This window comes from Sphaerodactylus townsendi, linkage group LG06 (assembly GCF_021028975.2).
Source record: "Sphaerodactylus townsendi isolate TG3544 linkage group LG06, MPM_Stown_v2.3, whole genome shotgun sequence".
In the NCBI taxonomy this organism is placed as follows: Eukaryota; Metazoa; Chordata; class Lepidosauria; order Squamata; family Sphaerodactylidae; genus Sphaerodactylus; species Sphaerodactylus townsendi.
The window spans coordinates 129290715-129310430 of record NC_059430.1 but is presented as its reverse complement, the minus strand read 5'-3'; the positions used below and the strand labels follow the sequence as shown (position 1 = coordinate 129310430).

Here is a 19716-nt window from a genome sequence, read left to right as displayed (position 1 = left end):
TCCACGGGCAGCCTGGTAATTTGCAAAGCCAGCCTTGCTTTTGGGATCTCCTCCGGCCCTGCTTGCTGCAGGATCTAGGCCAAGGATCTACCTTGCACCTTGTATCCAAAATGGTCTGACAACGGCCTGCTCCTCGACTTCTCTTGACGTGATTTTTCGAGCCTTCACCCAACTGCCATTTTAGCCATTTCCTCCGGCTCCCCACATTCAACAACGGCGTAACAGGCTTGGCCAATAGTCAGAATCTGCCTACAGAATCTGCCGTATGACTGGCAGGTTAGTTCCCCCTTTCCCTTGCGCTGGTTGTTGCTCCTGGTTATATTATGCTGATTTTCTGGCAGTTGCCCATGTTTCTTTGAGAACAGCGGGCACTTAAGTGTTCTGAATGAATAAAATATCCTGCTGCCGTAGCACAGCCAGGGTCTTTCTTTAGGGCTGCAACCATAGATTTGAAAGGGCACTGTGAAGGAATGCAGGATTTCCAGACACTTGGGAAGGGGGAGTACATACACAGAGCTTTTTCCTCCACTCAGAGTAACTGACTTTTAGTTTGGTTTACCAGCACCACCTAATGGTGGGAGAAAGAAGAACAGGACAGAGAACATTGCTGTCATCAACCTGTGGCTCTCCAGATGTTCATGGACTACAGTTCCCATCAGCCCCTGCCAGCATGGCCAATTGGCAGGGGCTGATGGGACACGGTATGTACTACTTCTCTTATGCCCCTGCTCTGCAGATATCTAACCTGATCAGGGGCACATTTGCACTAAATAGAGGTTTCTGCAAACTTGGAAGACCTCCTGGATTTTTAGAGAAATACAGCTTTAAACACCATTGGGGAGTTAATTGTCCTCATACTAAACCAGGGGTCTGCAACCTGCAGCTCTGGAGCCGCATGCGGCTCTTTCAGCCTTCTACTGAAAGTTTTGGTATTGACCTTCAAAGCCATTCGCGGCCTTGGCCCTGCTTATCTGAGGGACTGTCTCTCCCTATACCGCCCTTCTAGGCCCCTCCGCTCATCGGAGGTGGACCTACTGGTGATCCCTGGCCCCAAGGCGATCCGGCTGGCCTCTACAAGGGCCAGGGCTGGCAGGGGCCGATGGGATTTGTAGTCCATGAACATCTGGAGAGCCGCAGGTTGCAGACTCCTGTAGCCTGTTCCCTTTCCTGCCTTATTCTGTCCTCCTTAACCATTTACCACTTTAACTTTTATCTGACTCCCATCTTCAGCTTTTTATTGTTTTTTTACTTCATTGGTATCCACACTTTTCTCCACAGTGAGGACCCGAGCAGCCTGCATTATTCTCCTCTCCTCCTTTTCATCTGCACAAAAGCCCTGTGAGAAAGGCTAAGGTGCAAGTATGTGACTCTTCCAGAATTACCCAATGAATTTCTGCGGCAAGAAGGTGGTTTAAAGCTGTGTCTCCCGGACCGTGCTCTCAGTTTAGGGCCAACCACTGGAAAGTGGGAGGAGCCAGTTTCCCCACACCTTGAGTTCCCTTCATCTGCTACTGTTTGGTCTTAACTCAAGACTTTCCTGCAGGCAGCAAGACCTGCAGATCTTCCTATACAGTTGGTTCCGCCTTCGCAGCTTGCCGACAGAACAGATCTCTTGCTCCGTGGCCCCACGTTTCTTTTGGTGCCCCCAGTGTAGTGTCCGACAACTGGAAGAATGTAGAAGGTTGAAGCAAGGGCAACCAGAGGTTCAGGCTGGCTAGGAGTCATTTATTGGCTGTGTAACAAAGAGAGAGCTGAAATAAACCCAGACGTGCCAGAAGCAGCTGCCTCACTGCGAAGAAGCCATAATGCTGGAGACGCCTGCAGAAAAAGAGAAGGGGGAACAGAGGCGGTTTCAGATAAGGGTCAGAACTAGGTCAAAGTCTGCCTCAGTGGGCAATGTCACTCGGATACAAGCAGGGCCTTTCCCTCACCCTGATACTTGGGTGTATCATAGCCTCAACTATGAGCTGCAGTGTAGTGATTAGGAGCAGTGAACTTTAATCTGGAGAACCGGGTTCAATTCCCCACTCCTCCACATGAGCGGTGACTCTTACCTGGTGAATTGGATTTGTTTCTCTGTTCCTACACATGATGCCTGCTGAGTGACTTTGGGCTAGTCCCAGTTCTCTCAGGATTCTCTCAGCCCCACCTACCTCACAAGGTGTCTGTTGTGGGCAGTGGTGGGATTCAAAAATTTTAGTAAAAGGTTCCCATGGTGGCGGGATTCAAACTGTGGCGTAGCGCCAATGGGGCTGGGCGGGGCACGACGGGGGCATGGCCGGGCATTCCTGGGTGTGGCATTCCTGGGCGGGGCTGTGGCAAGGACGCAGCTGCTGCACCGGTCCTTGGGTGGGAAACAAATGCACGCAGGCGCAGGCTGCCACGCCCACCGGTGCACCTCCTGCTAGACTGCTTCAAGTTCTGCGCGCTACTGCTGAGAGGAGGGGCGTAACTAAGACAAAAATCACGTGGCAAAATCACCAATTAGTAACCCCCTCTCGGCACACACAAATCATTAGTAACCTACTCTCGGGAACCTGTGAAAACCTGCTGGATCCCACCTCTGGTTGTGGGGAGAGGAAGGGAAAGGAGCTTGTAAGCCAACTTGAGTCTCCTTTCGGGAGAGAAAGGAGTGGGGCAAATTCAAACTCCTCCACTCTTCTTCCTACTGCAATCTTTTGAGTATGGGCACTTTCCGCACTGGCCAATGATGGCTCTTGGGGGGAGGGGGGGGGATGTTTAGGCAAAGAACGCTCTTTGCAAACAGAGCATTTTATTATTTTCTGTTTTTTCAATAAAATCTTTGACAGACTCAGTAGTTTTTGAGTATCTGGACAAAAAGAACCCAGGATTCTATTAAGACAGGGCAGCACCCCACCCCTGGCCTTTTGACAGCGAGGACTAATCAATACGGCAGAAGGTCACAAGCGGCGCCGTGCGCATCCCGCAGCTTTGCATAGAGCAGCAGTTGGCAAAGACCGCAGGTGGTAAGAAAGCTCTTATCGCTAGCCTGGATGACTGCCGAGAAAAACCAGGAAAGCACAGCTGCCAGGAAACTGGCAAAGGTGTAGCAATAAAACGTTACTGCTTTTGGCCAAAGGCCCATACAATAGAAATACGGAAGACGAGAAAGAGAAACAAGGTTTACATTGGAATCTTGTTCCTCCTTGATCTCAGACTGCAAATGCCTTAACAGACCAGGTGCTCAGGAGAAGCAGCCGCAGAAGGCCCTTGCTTTCACATCCTGCATGGGAGCTCCCAAAGGCACCTGGTGGGCCACTGCGAGTAGCAGAGTGCTGGACTAGATCAGTGGTGGTGAACCTATGGCACGGGTGCCAGAGGTGGCACTCAGAGCCCTCTCTGTGGGCACGCGCAGAGTGGCCCCCCCCCCCACACATCTTGGTTGGTCTGAGCCGCTGGGCTCGATTATTAGCATTAAACCTTAGACCTAGTTTTGAGGAAATAGTGTAGGTAACTCTGTTCAGCGCTGTTAAGCCCCACTGATTTTCATGTGAAGAACTAAAGTGCGTTCCTTTACCTGGGAGTAAGCTCGGTTGCTGGCAATGGGGCTTGCTTCTGAGTAAACCCTCCTAGGGTCGTGATTCACCCGTTTGAAGAGTTGCATGGTTGCTTCAAAGCAAAGGCACTGACTACCACCAAGCTTACTCCCGAGTAACACACACCTTGGAGCCAACCGTTTTTTCTAAACTAAAACCTCAGTTTTCAGGTTAAATGGCCGTGTTGGCACTTTGTGATAAATAAGTGGTTTTTTGGGTTGCAATTTGGGCACTCGGTCTCAAAAAGGTTCGCCATCACTGCACTAGATGGACTCTGGTCTGATCCAGCAGGCTAGTTCTTATGTTCTTATGTTACATATATGTTAAAATATAATCTTTCATTAATAAAACATTTTCTGCCAGTAAGAGTGAATGCTTCCTTTATGGACTCTTTGGCTCTAATTTTCCTGGCTGGGAAAAGAGAGCTTCTCTTTAGGATATATAAGGGTCAGTATCAGATAGGGAGTATATCAATTTATTGACATCTGACGTAAGATGTTCCACCTAAACATCAGAAAAAACTTCCTGACCGTCAGGGCTGTTCGACAGTGGAATGCACTGCCTTGGGAGAGTGATGGAGTCTCCTTCTTTGGAGGTTTTTAAACAGAGGCAGGATGGCCATCTGTCAGGAAGAAGAAGAAGAGTTTGGATTTATATCCCCCCCTTCTCTCCTGCAGGAGACTCAAAGGGGCTTACAATCTCCTTGCCCTTCCCAACCCCTCAAACAAACACCCTGTGAGGTGGGTGGGGCTGAGAGAGCTCCGAGAAGCTGTGACTAGCCCAAGGTCACCCAGCTGGCGTGTGTGGGAGTGTACAGGCTCATCTGAATCCCCCAGATAAGCCTCCACAGCTCAGGCGGCAGAGCTGGGAATCAAACCCAGTTCCTCCAGATTAGATACACAAACTCTTAACCTCCTACGCCACAGCTTTAATCGTGTGTGGGGTCGGACGTGATGGCCCTTGGGGGTCTCTCCCAACTCTATGATTCTAAGATCACCTGGGATTATTTTAAGAATACATTTGTTCTTGGGCTCTGCATCAAGTGGACGATAGAATGTTGTGAGGGAGGTTTTTCGGCACCTGGATTCCCAAACGAACAAAGATGTTGAGATTATGTGCGAGGGCTGGGCTTCGGCAGAACCGTCCACCCACACACCAGGAAAGCAAAAACACGCAGCATGCAAAATAGCCGAATGATGCAAAGGGAACCATGCAAATGTTCAGTTTGCTTAGAGCATAGGTGTCAAAGTCACGGCCCCCCAGATGGTAAGGACTACAGTTCCCATGGGACGATGGGAACTGTAGTCCATAACATCTGGAGGGCCGCGAATTTGACACCTGTGGCTTAGAGCTTTTCTTGGCATGGAGTTCAGAGAGCCCGGCTTGCTGCAAGGACCCCGAGCCTTGTTCAGATGGAAGCGGCAGGATGAAGCGGGAGACAGGGAGAGATGCTCACTGTCAAAGTCGATCTTCTCTACAATGTTTTTGGGTTTGATGCTCTCCTCCTGGTTGCAGATGAAGATGGTGCCTGGATCTGGCTCCGTCCAGCCGTACTTGCTCATCCAGGACTTCAGTTGGTTGTCTGCAAGGAAGAAAGAGGAGGGATTGGGGGGGGGGGCAGATTAGAAGAAGAAGAAGAGTTTGGATTTATATCCCCCCTTTCTCTCCTGCAGGCGACTCAAAGGGGCTTACAATCTCCTTGCCCTTCCCAACCCCTCAAACAAACACCCTGCGAGGTAGGTGGGGCTGAGAGAGCTCCGAGAAGCTGTGACTAGCCCAAGGTCACCCAGCTGGCGTGTGTGGGAGTGTACAGGCTAATCTGAATTCCCCAGATAAGCCTCCACAGCTCAGGCGGCAGAGCTGGGAATCAAACCTGGTTCCTCCAGATTAGATACACGAGCTCTTAACCTCCTACGCCACCGCTGCTCCTGTAGACAGATAGAAGATCTGTCTACAAGAAAGAAGGAGGAGGGAGTGGGGGGGGGGAGATTAATAGAGGATCTGATTGCAAGGGGACGAGGAACTGCTACAGCTTTTCTCCCGCCCCCAGCCCAGAAAGGATCACGTCCACTGCCGGAGAAAGGCCAGAATGGCTGTTGTGGGTTTCCCGGCCTGCGTGGCTGTGCCTTTGAAGATGCCGGCCACAGACGTGGGCAAAACGTTAGGAGGAAAAAAAACTACCAGACCACGGCAACGCAGCCTGGAAAACCCACAACAGCTAGTCAATTCTGGCCATGAAAGCCGTCAACAAAACCCAGAATGGCTACAAAGTGATTTCTTCCTCCTATCTACTCATAAGTAGCAGCAGTGGCGTAGGAGGTTAAGAGCTCGTGTATCTAATCTGGAGGAACCGGGTTTGATTCCCAGCTCTGCCGCTTGAGATGTGGAGGCTTATCTGGGGAATTCAGATTAGCCTGTGCACTCCCACACACGCCAGCTGGGTGACCTTGGGCTAGTCACAGCTTCTCGGTGAACTGGACTTGTTTCCCCACTCTGCCACATGAAGCCTGCTGGGTGACCTTGGGCTAGTCACAGTTCTTGTGAACACTTTCAGCCCCACCTACCTCACAAGGTGTCTGTTTTTATTTTTTTATTTTATTTATATTCGAATCGAATACCTTTAATGGCATATAAATAATTCAACATCAACATGAACATCAACACCACAAGGTAACAACAGCCTTTACAACAATGGGCGAGTTAAAATAACAGCATTAAAAAAATTAGCCACGGCTTCCAACAATTCGTAGTTGTGGCTATTTAAAAGATATATAACCTTCTGGTTATCTGTAATACCTTCGTTCCCTGGCAAGAAAGGAATTATGTGCTTCTGCCTCTCTATCTCATAGAAGGGACAATTCAACAGCATGTGAGATACTGTTTCCACACAGCCCATACGACACGGGCATTTCCTGTCTTTATGTGGAATTCCAAGGTGGCGTCCAAGACTAAGGGAAGAAGGCAGGGCATTACACCTAGCTAAGGTGATTGCTCTATGCCAGTGGTGGCGAACCTATGGCACGGGTGCCAGAGGTGGCACTCAGAGCCCTCTCTGTGGGCACGCGTGCACAGAGTTCATCATGTGATAATAATGTAATTATTTCAGGGAGGTATTAGCATTAAACCTAAGACCTAGTTTCGGGGAAGCAGTGTAGGTAACCTTGTTAAGCGCTGTTAAACCCTACTGATTTTCATGGGGAGAACTAAAGCGTGATCCTTTACCTGGGAGTGAGCTCGGTTGCTGGCAATGTGGCTTGCTTCTTAAACCCTCCTAGGGTCGAGATTCACCCATTCGAAGAGTTGCATGGTTGCTTCAAGGCAAAGTCACCGACTACCACCAAGCTTACTCCCGAGTAACGCGCACCTTGGAGCCAACCGTTTTTTCTAAACTAAAACCTCAGTATTCAGGTTAAATTGCCGTGTTGGCACTTTGCGATAAATAAGTGGGTTTTGGGTTGCAGTTTGGGCACTCGGTCTCGAAAAGGTTTGCCATCACTGCTCTATGCCACCGGGCTTCAACCAGGAGATCAAGGTGTCTGTTGTGGGGAAAGGAAGGGAAAGCAGTTTGTAAGCTGCTTTGAGACTCCTCACAGGAGAGAAAGGTGAGGTATAAATCCAAGCTCTTCTTCTTCTCCTTTCAGGAGTCTTTCAAGGCCTCAGGAGTCTCCCACACCCTGAACTCTTGAGATGAAAAGGAAAGCTTGATGCCACTCACCTGTCAGGTCCCCTAGCATCTTGGCCAGCAGCCACCGGTCAATGTGTTGGTATGTGATCCCCACCACGTGGCAAATAACTGAAACAGAGAAGGCAGGCAGGTTCAGAAATGCTGTTCAGAACGGCTCAAAACCACAAGCTGCAGAGAGGTTTGATTGAAGTCTATAAAATTATGCATGGGGTAGAAAATGTTGACAGAGAGAATTTTTTCTCTCTTTCTCACAATACTAGAACCAGGGGGCATTCATTGAAAATGCTGGGGGGAAGAATTAGGACTAATAAAAGGAAACACTTCTTCACGCAATGTGTGATTGGTGTCTGGAATATGCTGCCACAGGAGGTGGTGATGGCCACTCACCTGGATAGCTTTAAAAGGGGCTTGGACAGATTTATGAAGTCGATCTATGGCTACCAATCTTGATCCTCCTTGATCTGAGGTTGCAAATGCCTTAGCAGACCAGGTGCTCAGGAGCAGCAGCCGCAGAAGGCCATTGCTTTCACATCCTGCATGTGAGCTCCCAAAGGCACCTGGTGGGCCACTGCGAGTAGCAGAGAGCTGGACTAGATGGACTCTGGTCTGATCCAGCTGGCTCTTTCTTATGTTCTTAGGTTTCAGAACCCAGCTTCAAAAAAACCCTGGCTGGCTGCTGTCAGTACTGATGCCAACAAACCACCTGAAGATGGTTAAAAGCGAGGTAGGCAGGCCGTGGAGGAGCTTCCCCTGGAAAGAGCTGCAGAACAAAAGGTGCAATTTGTAAGCTGCAGTTGCTAAGGAGACACCATTCCACCTGCAATGGGCCACAGGGGATGTCGGTGATAAGGAGACTGTGAAGACCCCGTTATACTGGCAGATTCACAGAGCAGCTAAGGAAGACCCCTGATTGGCCAGGATCAAGGAAGGAAGTTGTCCAGTGTTGTCTTACAGCAACCGGGGCAGCATGTCGTTTCAGCCAGTGAGAGAAGCCAGGGGGCAACTCTGCCGTCCTGTTCCCCTCCCAAGTCCTTTTATTGACCATTTACAAGTGGAAGAACAAACAGGGCAGGCAAGCAGGGGAAGCACAACACAATGGATGGGGCAAAGAGCACAGGGGGATTTGAGCAGAATTGGCATTTGCACGTGCACACATTGGAGCCAGAGAGTCTGCAATGTCAGCAGGTCCCTTCGAAACCACCTTTGGAAGGAGAGGTCAGTCGCAGGTGAGAGGCCTTTTTCCAAGCAGTCTATTGCTGTACTCAGGCACCCCCCTGGATGTTGGGGGGTCCTTTTCCAAGCAAGGTGCTGCCGTACTCGAGAGCCTTCCGGGCGCTGTGAGACCCCTTTCCAAGCAGAATGGCTGCCGTACTCGGGAGCCTCCCAGGCGCTGTGCCCCCCAACAGTCCAGGACAAAGGAAAGAGGCATGAGGACAGGCAGGGGGCACAACAACAACACACACAACACAAGCCTTTATTGGCATACAACAAAACAGTAAAGGTAACAAAGATGTAGGTAACGTCTAAATAAGCACTAACACATAAAACACGTCACCCACTAGGCAGCCAATTTAGGTTTGGTATTTCTTATATAGTAAGGAACAATGCTCATCACATACAATCATATACCTCACGTGCAAGTAAATGGCAAATTGGCACTGATGAAGGCACCAAAGAGTGCAATTTCATGCAATGCGTTCCTGCCAGCAATGAATTGAAGACTGCAATATTTATGAATGAACTTTGTGATCAACTGCAAGAACCTGGATTTTGAATGAATGTGGAAACACCTTTGAAGGGACTGTTTATGTTTAGACTATTGAATAGAAAAAAGAGAAAAATAATTCATGTGATGATACAACAGTGAATGATGGAATTCTGTTGATATGAGATAGATATATGATTGTATGTGATGAGCACTGTTCCTTACTACATAAGAAATACCAAACCTAAATTGGCTGCCTAGTGGGTGACGTGTTTTATGTGTTAGTGCATACAACAAAACAGGACAAATTTTTAAAACAAAACAAGGTTAAGAAATGCAGTTACAATTACTAATTTCCAGTATAAAATTTGCAACAGTTTCACAAAAGAGCACATCGGAGCTGTTCAGGAGATTGGGTATCTTGTAACACTCATGCCACTGAGAACATTGCAAGAAAATGGAATTCATGTATTTCATGCGTATCTTATTGTATTTAGGGCATAGAAACAGAGAATGGTCAAGTGTTTCAACTGTAGTCATATATCACATGAACAAACTCTTTTAGAACGTTCCATATTCTCTTTTAGAACGTTCCATGAGGACAGGCAGGGGGCAAAAGAAAACAGTGCAGGGCCCTTCATTATTCTTGACTGGCGCCCTCGCAGCTCAGAGAAGCTCCTCTGGTAGGCAAGCAGACATATAAAAGCGCACACAACTCCACAGTTTCAGGGCAGAAGAGCGACCGCAGAGAGAAGCCATCACGCTGCACTTACATTTCCGAACTGAATCTTCAAATCCAGTGATCCCGTCCAGGAGGTCCATGTTTTCATCCAGCGCTTGCTTTTTGTTTGTTTGTTTTTTAAAAAAAGAAAAGACACAACCCATTACTATCTCAGATCAAAGCTGAGGGAATCCTGCCCGTCACCAACCCACCACATAAGCAGGGATGGAAGAAGCGCTGGACTTTATACACAAAGACTGGCAATGAAAGTGAATAAAATCTTTACAAACCTCCCTTCCCCCAAAAGGTGTTGTTAAAATAACCAGGGCTTACCCAGAAGGCCTGAAAGTGGCAGGTCTCCAGAAGTTCACCCAGGTATAAGATCTGACGGATGGGTCTCTCCTCTTGCTGGAAGTGAGGGCATCAAGGAGGAAATACTTTCGGGCCACTGCGCCTTACAGGCAGAAACTCTTTAAAAAACTACCCTCCCCCAACCTGGCAGATTACTAAGTCTGGATGAAAGGAAACCCACCTTACTGTCCGAGATATGTGGGTATTAGGAATTTCTCTCCTGGGCGGGTCTTAGACAAATCTGAAAGAGACTCTGACAACTCTGTTGTGGAGCTTTTGTTAAATAACACAGAGGCCATGCTCTTGGAAAAAGTAGCAAAATTTATTTTACAAGTGACAGAGTTTTCTAAGTAACGTCCAATGCTAGATACAGTTTATCTGTCTGTGTTTGAATGTACTTTTGATTTGTACTTTAGAAATGTCTGTAATGCTCTGGAGCCTATTTTAATATGCCTAATAAAGGTTGTTGTATTGTATTGAAAACCACTTTTATCTACTAGGGACAGAGCATATTTCCAAAGCATCCACACAGCCATCAGTGGTCTTTTAGTAGACTCCAGACAAGATTCCTACCCTGACCCCGTCCTAAGATAAGTCACACCACTGACTTTTTTTCAAAGGTTATTTGTTTGTTTATTTAGAAGTATTTATAGCCCGCCTCATACTAGTGCCTCTAGGCGGCCGACACATGTTAAAAACAATTTTAAAACCACAATTAAAAAGCCATAAATAAAATATAACAATAAAAACAACAATAAAAACAGCCTTAAAATAACCCCGTCCCCACTCCCCCAGAACAGGAGCCGTAGAGGAGGGTTTCCAGGGAGGCTAACCAAACGCCCGGGTGAAAGGAAAACCACCTTTATCTACTAGGGACAGAGCGTATTTCCAGAGCATCTACACAGCCATCAGTGGTCTTTTAGTAGACTCCAGACAAGATTCCTACCCTGACCCCGTCCTAAGATAAGTCACACCACTGACTTTTTTTCAAGGGTTATTTGTCTGTTTATTTAGAAGTATTTATAGCCCGCCTCATACTAGTGCCTCTAGGCCATACGTGTCAAACTCGTGGCCCTCCAGATGTTATGGACTACAGTTCCCATCATCGCTTGCCAGCATTATGCTGGCAGGGAATGATGGGAACTGTAGTCCATAACATCTGGAGGGCCGCGAGTTTGACACCTGTGCTCTAGGCAGCCAACACATGTTAAAAACAATTTTAAAACCACAATAAAAAAGCCATAAATAAAATATAACAATTAAAACAACAATAAAAACAGCCTTAAAATAACCCCATCCCCACTCCCCCAGAACAGGAGCCATAGAGGAGGGTTTCCAGGGAGGCTAACCAAACGCCTGGGTGAAAGGGAAAGTCTTGGCCATGTGCCTAAGCCAGTGATGGCGAACCTTTTTGAGACCAAGTGCCCAAATTGCAAACCAAAACCCACTTAATTATCACAAAGTGCCAACACGGCAATTTAACCTGAATACTGAGGTTTTAGTTTAGAAAAAAATAGTTGGCTCCGAGGCGCGCGTTACTTGGGAGTAAGCTTGGTGAAGCAACTGTGCAACTCTTCAAATGGGTGAATCACGACCCTAGGAGGGTTTACTCAGAAGCAAGCCCCATTGCCAGCAACCGAGCTTACTCCCAGGTAAAGGATCGCACTTTAGTTCTTTGCATGAAAATCAGTGGGGTTTAACAGCGCTTAACAGGGTTACCTACACTGCTTCCCCAAAACTAGGTCTTAGGTTTAATGCTAATAATCGAGCCCAGCAGCCTAGGCCAGCCTAGATGTGGGAGGGGGGGGAGGCACTCTGCGAGTGCCCACAGAGAGGGCTCTGAGTGCCACCTCTGGCACCCGTGCCAGAGGTTCGCCACCACTGGCCTAAGCCCATAAAAGATAAGCGCATGACAAATTTCTGGGGGAAGACTATTTCAGAGCATGGGGGCAATCATGGAGAAAGCCTGCGGCGGGGGGATGTACTAGCAGGGGTGCTCCCCACTGTGACCTCAGTGCCCAGGCAGGGACATATGGGCACAGGCACTCCTTCAGGTAGGTAGTTAAGAGAAGGAAAAAGGACAGAGAGCCACAAATGCCACATGGCTCAGAGAAATAAACAGCTGCAAGCACTTCTTGGGGACCGGAGAAAAGTGCTCTGCCATGATCCTGCTCAGAGATCTCAATCCAACTGGGGATTCTTAAGTGCTAGATAGAAAAAGTGCCGAGAAGGGCAACGAGGATGATTGAGGGACTGGAGCACCTTCCTTATGAGGAGAGGCTGCAGCGTTTGGGACTCTTTAGTTTGGAGAGGAGACGTCTGAGGGGGGATATGATTGAAGTCTATAAAATTATGCATGGGATAGAAAATGTGGACAGAGAGAAATTTTTCTCTCTTTCTCACAGTACTAGAACCAGGGGGCATCCATTGAAAATGCTGGGGGGAAGAATTAGGACTAATAAAAGGAAACACTTCTTCACGCAATGTGTGATTGGTGTTTGGAATATGCTGCCACAGGAGGGGGTGATGGGCACTCACCTGGATAGCTTTAAAAGGGGCTTGGACAGATTTATGGAGGAGAAGTCGATCTATGGCTACCAATCTTGATCCTCTTTGATGTGAGATTGCAAATGCCTTAACAGACCAGGTGCTCGGGAGCAACAGCCGCAGAAGGCCATTGCTTTCACATCCTGCATGTGAGCTCCCAAAGGCACCTGGTGGGCCACTGCGAGTAGCAGAGAGCTGGACTAGATGGACTCTGGTCTGATCCAGCTGGCTTGTTCTTATGTTCTTATGTCAATGCCACCTGTAATTAGTTTAAGCCTGGATCTCATGCGTAGGGCAAGGTTAAAGGCAGTCTGTCAAAACACACCGCAAGACACAGTGCATTGATTTATTAGGCGTTATTTATAGTCCACCTTTCTCACAGAGCCTCAAGGAGGATTACATATACATGAATGCAATCAATAGGATGATGCACCTAATAAGCAATGTGATAGGACTGAGAGTGCAGAAATTCAAAAAGATGCTGGCATCTGAACAATGCTTATGAATTAAACATGCTCACAGGCGCCTTCCAGACCTCCTCAGGCAAGCCATTTCACAGAGAAGAAGAAGAGTTTGGATTTATACCCCGCTTTTCTTTCCTGTGAGGAGACTCAAGGTGGTTTACAAAACTCCTTTCCCTTCCTCTCTCCACAACAATGTGAGGTAGGCGGGGTTGAGAGAGTTCTGAGAGAATTGTGAGCAGCCCAAGGCCACCCAGCAAACTTCATGTGGAGGAGTGGGAAATCAAACTGTTCTCCAGATCAGTGTCCACTGCTCTTTACCACTACACCACGCTAGCTACACCACATATACACATAGGCTCATCTTGCCTGTTGGCAGGGAGGCAACCACAGAAGGCCCTGATCAGAGGAGCAAAGCTGTCCTGGCAGGACATAGCTAGAGAGGCACTTTGATCCTTACACCAAGATTTCCTTAACCAGGAATAAGCCTTCCTCCCTCACAGGAAGACACTTCTTAAGATCCATCCCTTATATTTATAATTCTAGGATCAAAATACCATTTATACTAAACACATTTACCATTCTAAGATCAAAATACCATTTATAGGGCTACAATAACCAACACGCTGTCACTCTGCATTGTCCCCCTTGGTTTTGCCCAAGCTTTAGGAGTTTTCATGAGAGTTCATGCTCAAGATGGGCAGAACGGTTTGTCATAGGCCATACCGTTGCCACCTTGAGTTTGTCACAACAGTTATGGTTAGTGAATTTTATGTAAAACTGTTTTAAAATGTTTGTACGCCACTCTGAGCTCAACTTTGGCCAGGAAGGGCAGGATATACATTTTTAAAAATTAAAATAAAAAAATTATGTTTAAATACCATTTACAGGGCTAAACGCTTCAAGACCTCTGTGCGCATTATACTAATGAACTTGTATAATAAACCAAGAATATCTCCACAGTACAGAGGAAGAGTACAGGCTGGGAAGACACTAGCTTTCCTAAGGACATCTATGAGCTCACTAGAGCCCTCCAGACTTGTAGCTCAATTTCTCCGCAGCAGTGCGGCACTAGCTCCCCCGTTGATAAAGGATACGTGAGCCTGGTCAATCATGCATTTGCAGAGGGTGAAGTCTGTGTGGGGAAGGTTGGTCAAGGCTTTCAAGAGGATCTGGGCTGTCACCGTGGTTTGGAAGAAGGCAGGGTTAAACTGATACCTGGACGAGAAAAGAGCCTCATTTGAGATTTTACGCTGAGAGGGAAGCGACGATCCCACTCCCGCCAATCCCTTCTACAGCATCAACTACTTTGCATTTAGCAACGGCTTGCACCCAAGAAAACTTCTACGCAAAGACTCCTTCCTTCTCTTCCATCAGCAGAGCTGCACAACACACAAAGGAGGAAATGTGAATTCATCCACTGGTTGCCTCGAAGGCCCCCAAATTCATGGATGTCCCTGCCCACAGTACCTGCAGCTCTAGGAATGATTTTTTCCAAGGATTGCAAGGAAGTGTTAGGTCAGTGATGGCGAACCTTTTCGAGACCGAGTGCCCAAACTGCAACCCAAAACCCACTTATTTATTGCAAAGTGCCAACACGGCAATTGATCCTGAATACTGAGGTTTTATTTAAGGAAAAATGGTTGGCTCTGAAGCGTGAGTTACTCGGGAGTAAGCTTGGTGGTAGTTGTTGGCTTTGCTTTGAAACAACCATGCAACTTTTCAAATGGGTGAATCACAACCGTAGAAGGGTTTACTCAGAAGCAAGCCCCGTTGCCAGCAACCAAGATTACTCCCAGGTAAAGGATCGCACTTTAGTTCTTTGCATGAAAATCAGTGGGGTTTAACAGCGCTAAATAGGGTTACCTACACTGCTTCCCCAAAACTAGGTCTTAGGTTTAATGCTAATAATTGAGTCCAGCAGCCGAGGCCAGCCTAGATGTTGGGGGGGGTGGTGGTGGTGGTGGTGATTTTCCACCCCCCCCACATGATGAACTCTGTGCGTGCACACAGAGAGGGCTCTGAGTGCCACCTCTGGCACCCGTGCCATAGGTTCGCCATCACTGTGTTAGGTCTTGGACCAGTAATCAATAAACAGACTCTGGAAGTAGGCACAGTAGTGCTTATTGCGTTGGCATCAAGTACTCATCACCAAGGAAGCCAGTTCTGAGGAACCTCAATCAAACCCCAGTTTTACAGAAAAACAACTGAGATCTTGAGGGTCCCTGGGATGGCTGAGCCAAGATTTCTCAAGGATGCTCCAGTGCCCATCCACTCCCAAAGAACAAGAGAGATTGTGGAGGAAGGAGAGACAAAAACATTGCAAAAGAACAAAAAGGAAGCATTCACTCACAGCTTCAGCACAGCCAGGTTGGCCTCCAAGTCATAGGCGTTCTCCTTGGCCTGGGTTTCCACATAGCGCTCCAAGGTGGCCAAGTTCTCTGGGTTATACCTGAAATACAAGACCAGTTAGGAGGAAGTGTAGGAAGGAGCTTATACGTGTAGGAAGGAGTTGTAGGAAGGAGCTTATATGCTGCCACAGGAGGTTGTGATGGCCACTAGCCTGGATATCTTTAAAAGGGGCTTGGACAGATTTATGAAGTCAATTTATGGCTACCAATCTTGATCCTCTTTGATCTGAGATTGCAAATGCCTTAACAGACCAGGTGCTCGGGAGCAACAGCCGCAGAAGGCCATTGCTTTCACATCCTGCAGGTGAGCTCCCAAAGGCACCTGGTGGGCCACTGCGAGTAGCAGAGAGCTGGACTAGATGGACTCTGGTCTGATCCAGCTGGCTTGTTCTTATGTTCTTATACAAAGAAGTACCATTTCTGGTTACAGCCACCCAAAGGGGATCTATTATCTATCATCTTTAGAGGTGACCACTGACTGACTGGATCTATCTCAAAGGACACTTGCAGGCTGCAGAGAAAAGAGTTTGCGGCATTTTCATCTGCTTCTTGTTTCTTAAAATTTGTTCACAATATTGTTGTTTTCCCTAGAAAACATCCCTTTGATTAATTTAGATTATGCTGATGTAGCCATGTTAGTTTGTTGAAGCCAAAATAAACAGGAGTCTTAGGATGCTGCAAAGATGATAGGACTAAAGTTCCCTTTACCACATGCACAAATGTGCCTACCTTGCTGCTGCATAGTTCTCCTTTTTTTTCTCATGCACACAGTTAAGTGGTTAACAGATTTAGAAATCTAAACAACGGAAGGAGTGCTCTGTCCATCAAATTAAGGTCTTGTGCTGTCCGCAAATCTGGAAGATCTCTAGTTTCTAGTTACCTTGGATTTGATGATGGCACTATTGTGCTGAATCAGGCCGAGGACCCATCCAGCATAGCAACCTATTTTCTCTCTGATTGGAGGCCAATCAGACACTTCCAGAAAGCTCACAGGCAGGAGGATCAAGAGAAGCCTCCGCAGTTCTTTACCTGCACTTCTAATAGCTCAATTCAGAGGTCACAGTGGCCAGAGATGGCAGCGCAGTAAAGATCAGGAAAACTCTGTTCGCTTAAAAGCCCCCCATTGCCCAAAACAGACTTAAGCCATTGGGTGGAAGCCAGGAACTCCCCTAGCCTGCCCCCATCCATGCCAGCATCTGACTTCAGGACACTGAGGTTCTTCAGGCAGCAGACTTTTCTGGGATGGGCATCGCTGAGCTGTGTGGCACCAGCCTGGCATCCTGTTTGCCCTCTCCGCCGGCATAATTGCAGAGGGTTGGGCAAATGCACCAGAGGGTGGGCAAATGCACTAAAGTGGCCATGCATCAGCTCCAAAAGCTGATTCTCCCACCCTGGATTGGGCTGTCCATCAAAGATGACTGCACTCTTTACAATCAAAGGGTGTGTAGGGGTGTGTATTTAGATTAAAATACCGAAAAGGAAGGACAGAAAGGTTCCCACCACTTTCCTTTCTCCTTTTACTAGGTAAGAGCAGGTTATATACGTTACCTACATAAAATGCACAAATACACACAGATCCTCTCTCTCCAGCTTAAGTCACTTGACAAAGCATGCCAAAAAAAGTTGCTAACCTCCAGGTTGTGCCTGGAAATCACCCAGAATCACAACAGATCTCTAGAGTACAGAGACCAGTTCCCTGGAGGAAATAACTGCTTGGGAAGGTTGGCGTTCATCATACCCTGCCATGGTCATAAGAACAAGCCAGCTGGATCAGACCAGAGTCCATCTTGTCCAGCACTCTGCTACTCGCAGTGGCCCACCAGGTGTCTTTGGGAGCTCACATGAAGGATGTGAAAGCATCCCGAGCTTTTGCTCCCGAGCACCTGGACTGTTAAGGCATTTGCAATCTCAGATCAAGGAGGATCAAGATGGGTAGCCATAAATCGACTTCTCCTCCATAAATCTGTCCAAGCCCCTTTTCAAGCTATCCAGGCTAGTGGCCATCACCACCTCCTGTGGCAGCATATTCCAAACACCAATCACACGTTGCGTGAAGAAGTGTTTCCTTTTATTAGTCCTAATTCTTCCCCCCAGCATTTTCAATGGATGCCCCCTGGTTCTAGTATTGTGAGAAAGAGAGAAAAATTTCTCTCTGTCGACATTTTCTATCCCATGCATAATTTTATAGACTTAATTTTATAGAGTTTTATAGACTTAGGTCCCTCCCTAAGATTCACCCTTGAATCTCCAGGAAGTTCCCATCTTGGTATTGGTAGCCCTACCTCTAGAGTTTCTGCCACCATAACCTTCTTCAATCCTTCAAGTGCCCAAAGATACCTTCTGCTTGTTTGTTACTGCTTTTCTGGCTTTGACCCTTGTGACACTCCCCATCTGTTGAGACCAGGGCCCGGAACGCCTTAGGACAGTTTTGCAGGGTCTTTGGTTGAGGCAGCCGAAGGGAAGAAGAAGAAGAGTTTGGATTTATATCCCCCCTTTCTTTCCTGCAGGAGACTCAAAGGGGCTTACAATCTCCTTGCCCTTCCCCCCTCACAACAAACACCCTGTGAGGTAGGTGGGGCTGAGAGAGCTCCGAGAAGCTGTGACTAGCCCAAGGTCACCCAGCTGGCGTATGTGGGAGTGCACAGGCTAATCTGAATTCCCCAGAGAAGCCTCCACAGCTCAGGCGGCAGAACTGGGAATCAAACCCGGTTCCTCCAGATTAGATACACGAGCTCTTAACCTCCTACGCCACTGCTGCTCCTTTTTAAATTTAATGAAAATAAAAAATAACAATTCCACTGCGGCCAGAGACAGCAAAAACAGGCAGGGAAATAAACCAGCAATTTCCCCCCCCAAAGGCAAACACAATACAATGATATGGATTATTTATTGATGTAGTATACAGGAATATTATACATCACTTATTGATAGTTTATTTGGGTGATTCATGTTAAATGTACTTGGCGGCAATAATTCTATTTATTAGCTGCCCTCGCTGGGAAGGGGCGGGATATTAACTTTAATAAAATAATAAATGAATAAAAAATTCCACTGCTGCCAGAGAGGGAGAAAAACTGATCATGGACTCAGAAATAAATAACCCCCCGCCCCCGTTTCTTGTTGGTACCTGTCAATCCCCTTAAGCAGCTTCCCCACGTTCGCCCGCATCTGCTCGAAGAGCGCCATGACGGATGGAGCCGGCGGCAGAGACAGGAAGCCGAAGGGAGGCCCGCAACTTCCGCCGGAAGCGGACGAAGCCCGACAAGAGGGCACTTCCGCCGACGGTGAAGGCGTCAAGGCGCCACAGACACGAGACCAATAGAATGTACGCCCCGTGGCCGCGGATTTCCGCGCGTGCGCTCATGGGAGGAGCACAGTGCGCGTGCGCTCACTTCGCGCTATTCCCCCCCCCCCCCGCCTTCCCCCGTCGAAGGAACTGCCCCTGCGTTGAATGCTCGTCCTGTGGTGATTTTTCCGTCACTTGTGAGCGCTGGACGCTGAGGGTTCGGCCTCGTATGGTGGCTGAGGGAAATTTAATGAACAGCCCGAATTTTGCGCGGGATGTTTTGCTTTTCTGCAAACAAATATTTTGGGAGGCTTAATTTTTTAATTTAATTTTTAATAATAATAATTATTATTATTTTGATACAAAAACAGTTATACACAGCAAACAAGATCAATATGCTGGATTTTGCATTACATCACACTTCAAACACTTCCCAAGCATCCAGGACTGTGTGATGTATATTATTATTATTGTACACATAACAACACAGCACAAGTGTCTGGAATTCATCTCTGAATATCGAGTCCTTCCCAAGGACCTAGGATGTTAGAGGTATTTGCGTAGAATATGTGCAGTTCCTAGAAGTGCTGCTTTCTGCAGCAGGTGGACTGATGTTCTGGCCAAGTTTAGGCTTTCCAGATGTTTTTCAAGATTTCTTGAGATTCCTCCTGGAGCACCGACTACTAGTGGGATTACTGTTGTTCTTTTTTGCCACAATCGTTCAACTTCAATTTGTAGGTCCTTGTATTTTGTGATCTATTATTATTATTATTATTATTATTATTATTATTATTATTATTATTATTATTATTATTATTATTAAACAACTCTGGCCTTCCATATATTTTTATTAACTCTGGCCCTCCAGATTATTATTATTATTAACTCTGGCCCTCCAAATGATCGTGGACTACAATTCCCATCAGCCCCTGCCAGCATGGCCACGATCAGCATGGCCAGAGTTGGACACCCCTATTCTAGCACTTCCTGCC

At 47.3% G+C, this 19716-nt stretch overlaps 2 protein-coding genes across 4 annotated transcripts in view; one reads left to right on the top strand and one right to left on the bottom strand.

Annotated features, from left to right (window-relative positions):
- Positions 1–1704: 1704 nt before the first annotated feature.
- EIF3K (eukaryotic translation initiation factor 3 subunit K) lies at positions 1705–18680 on the bottom strand. Its single transcript, XM_048502265.1, has 8 exons — positions 18566–18680; positions 15381–15479; positions 14125–14245; positions 10002–10076; positions 9721–9787; positions 7273–7350; positions 5014–5139; positions 1705–1818 (listed from the first exon to the last, which is right to left on the bottom strand). Exons 1-8 carry the CDS (start codon positions 18622–18624, stop codon positions 1787–1789), a joined length of 657 nt encoding a protein of 218 aa, XP_048358222.1. The 5' UTR covers positions 18625–18680; the 3' UTR covers positions 1705–1786.
- A 721-nt stretch (positions 18681–19401) lies between these two features.
- Positions 19402–19716, top strand: part of MAP4K1 (mitogen-activated protein kinase kinase kinase kinase 1) — a 71012-nt gene continuing 70697 nt past the window's right edge. For all 3 annotated transcript variants that reach the window (XM_048499193.1, XM_048499192.1, XM_048499191.1), the window contains exon 1: positions 19402–19458. The gene's annotated coding sequence lies outside the window, so the exon portion shown is untranslated. The remainder of the gene's footprint in view (positions 19459–19716) is intronic.

What these genes read in the sequence shown, in the direction of transcription:
- EIF3K (XM_048502265.1), bottom strand. Translation starts at nt 18,624, where the DNA reads ATGGCGCTCTTCGAGCAGATGCGGGCGAACGTGGGGAAGCTGCTTAAG. An exon ending in GCCACTTTCAGGCCTTCTGG is followed by an intron (nt 9,788 to 10,001) that starts GTAAGCCCTGGT and finishes ACAAACAAAAAG; the next exon opens with CAAGCGCTGGATGAAAACAT. An exon ending in TGAAGATTCAGTTCGGAAAT is followed by an intron (nt 7,351 to 9,720) that starts GTAAGTGCAGCG and finishes TCTCTGTTTCAG; the next exon opens with TTATTTGCCACGTGGTGGGG.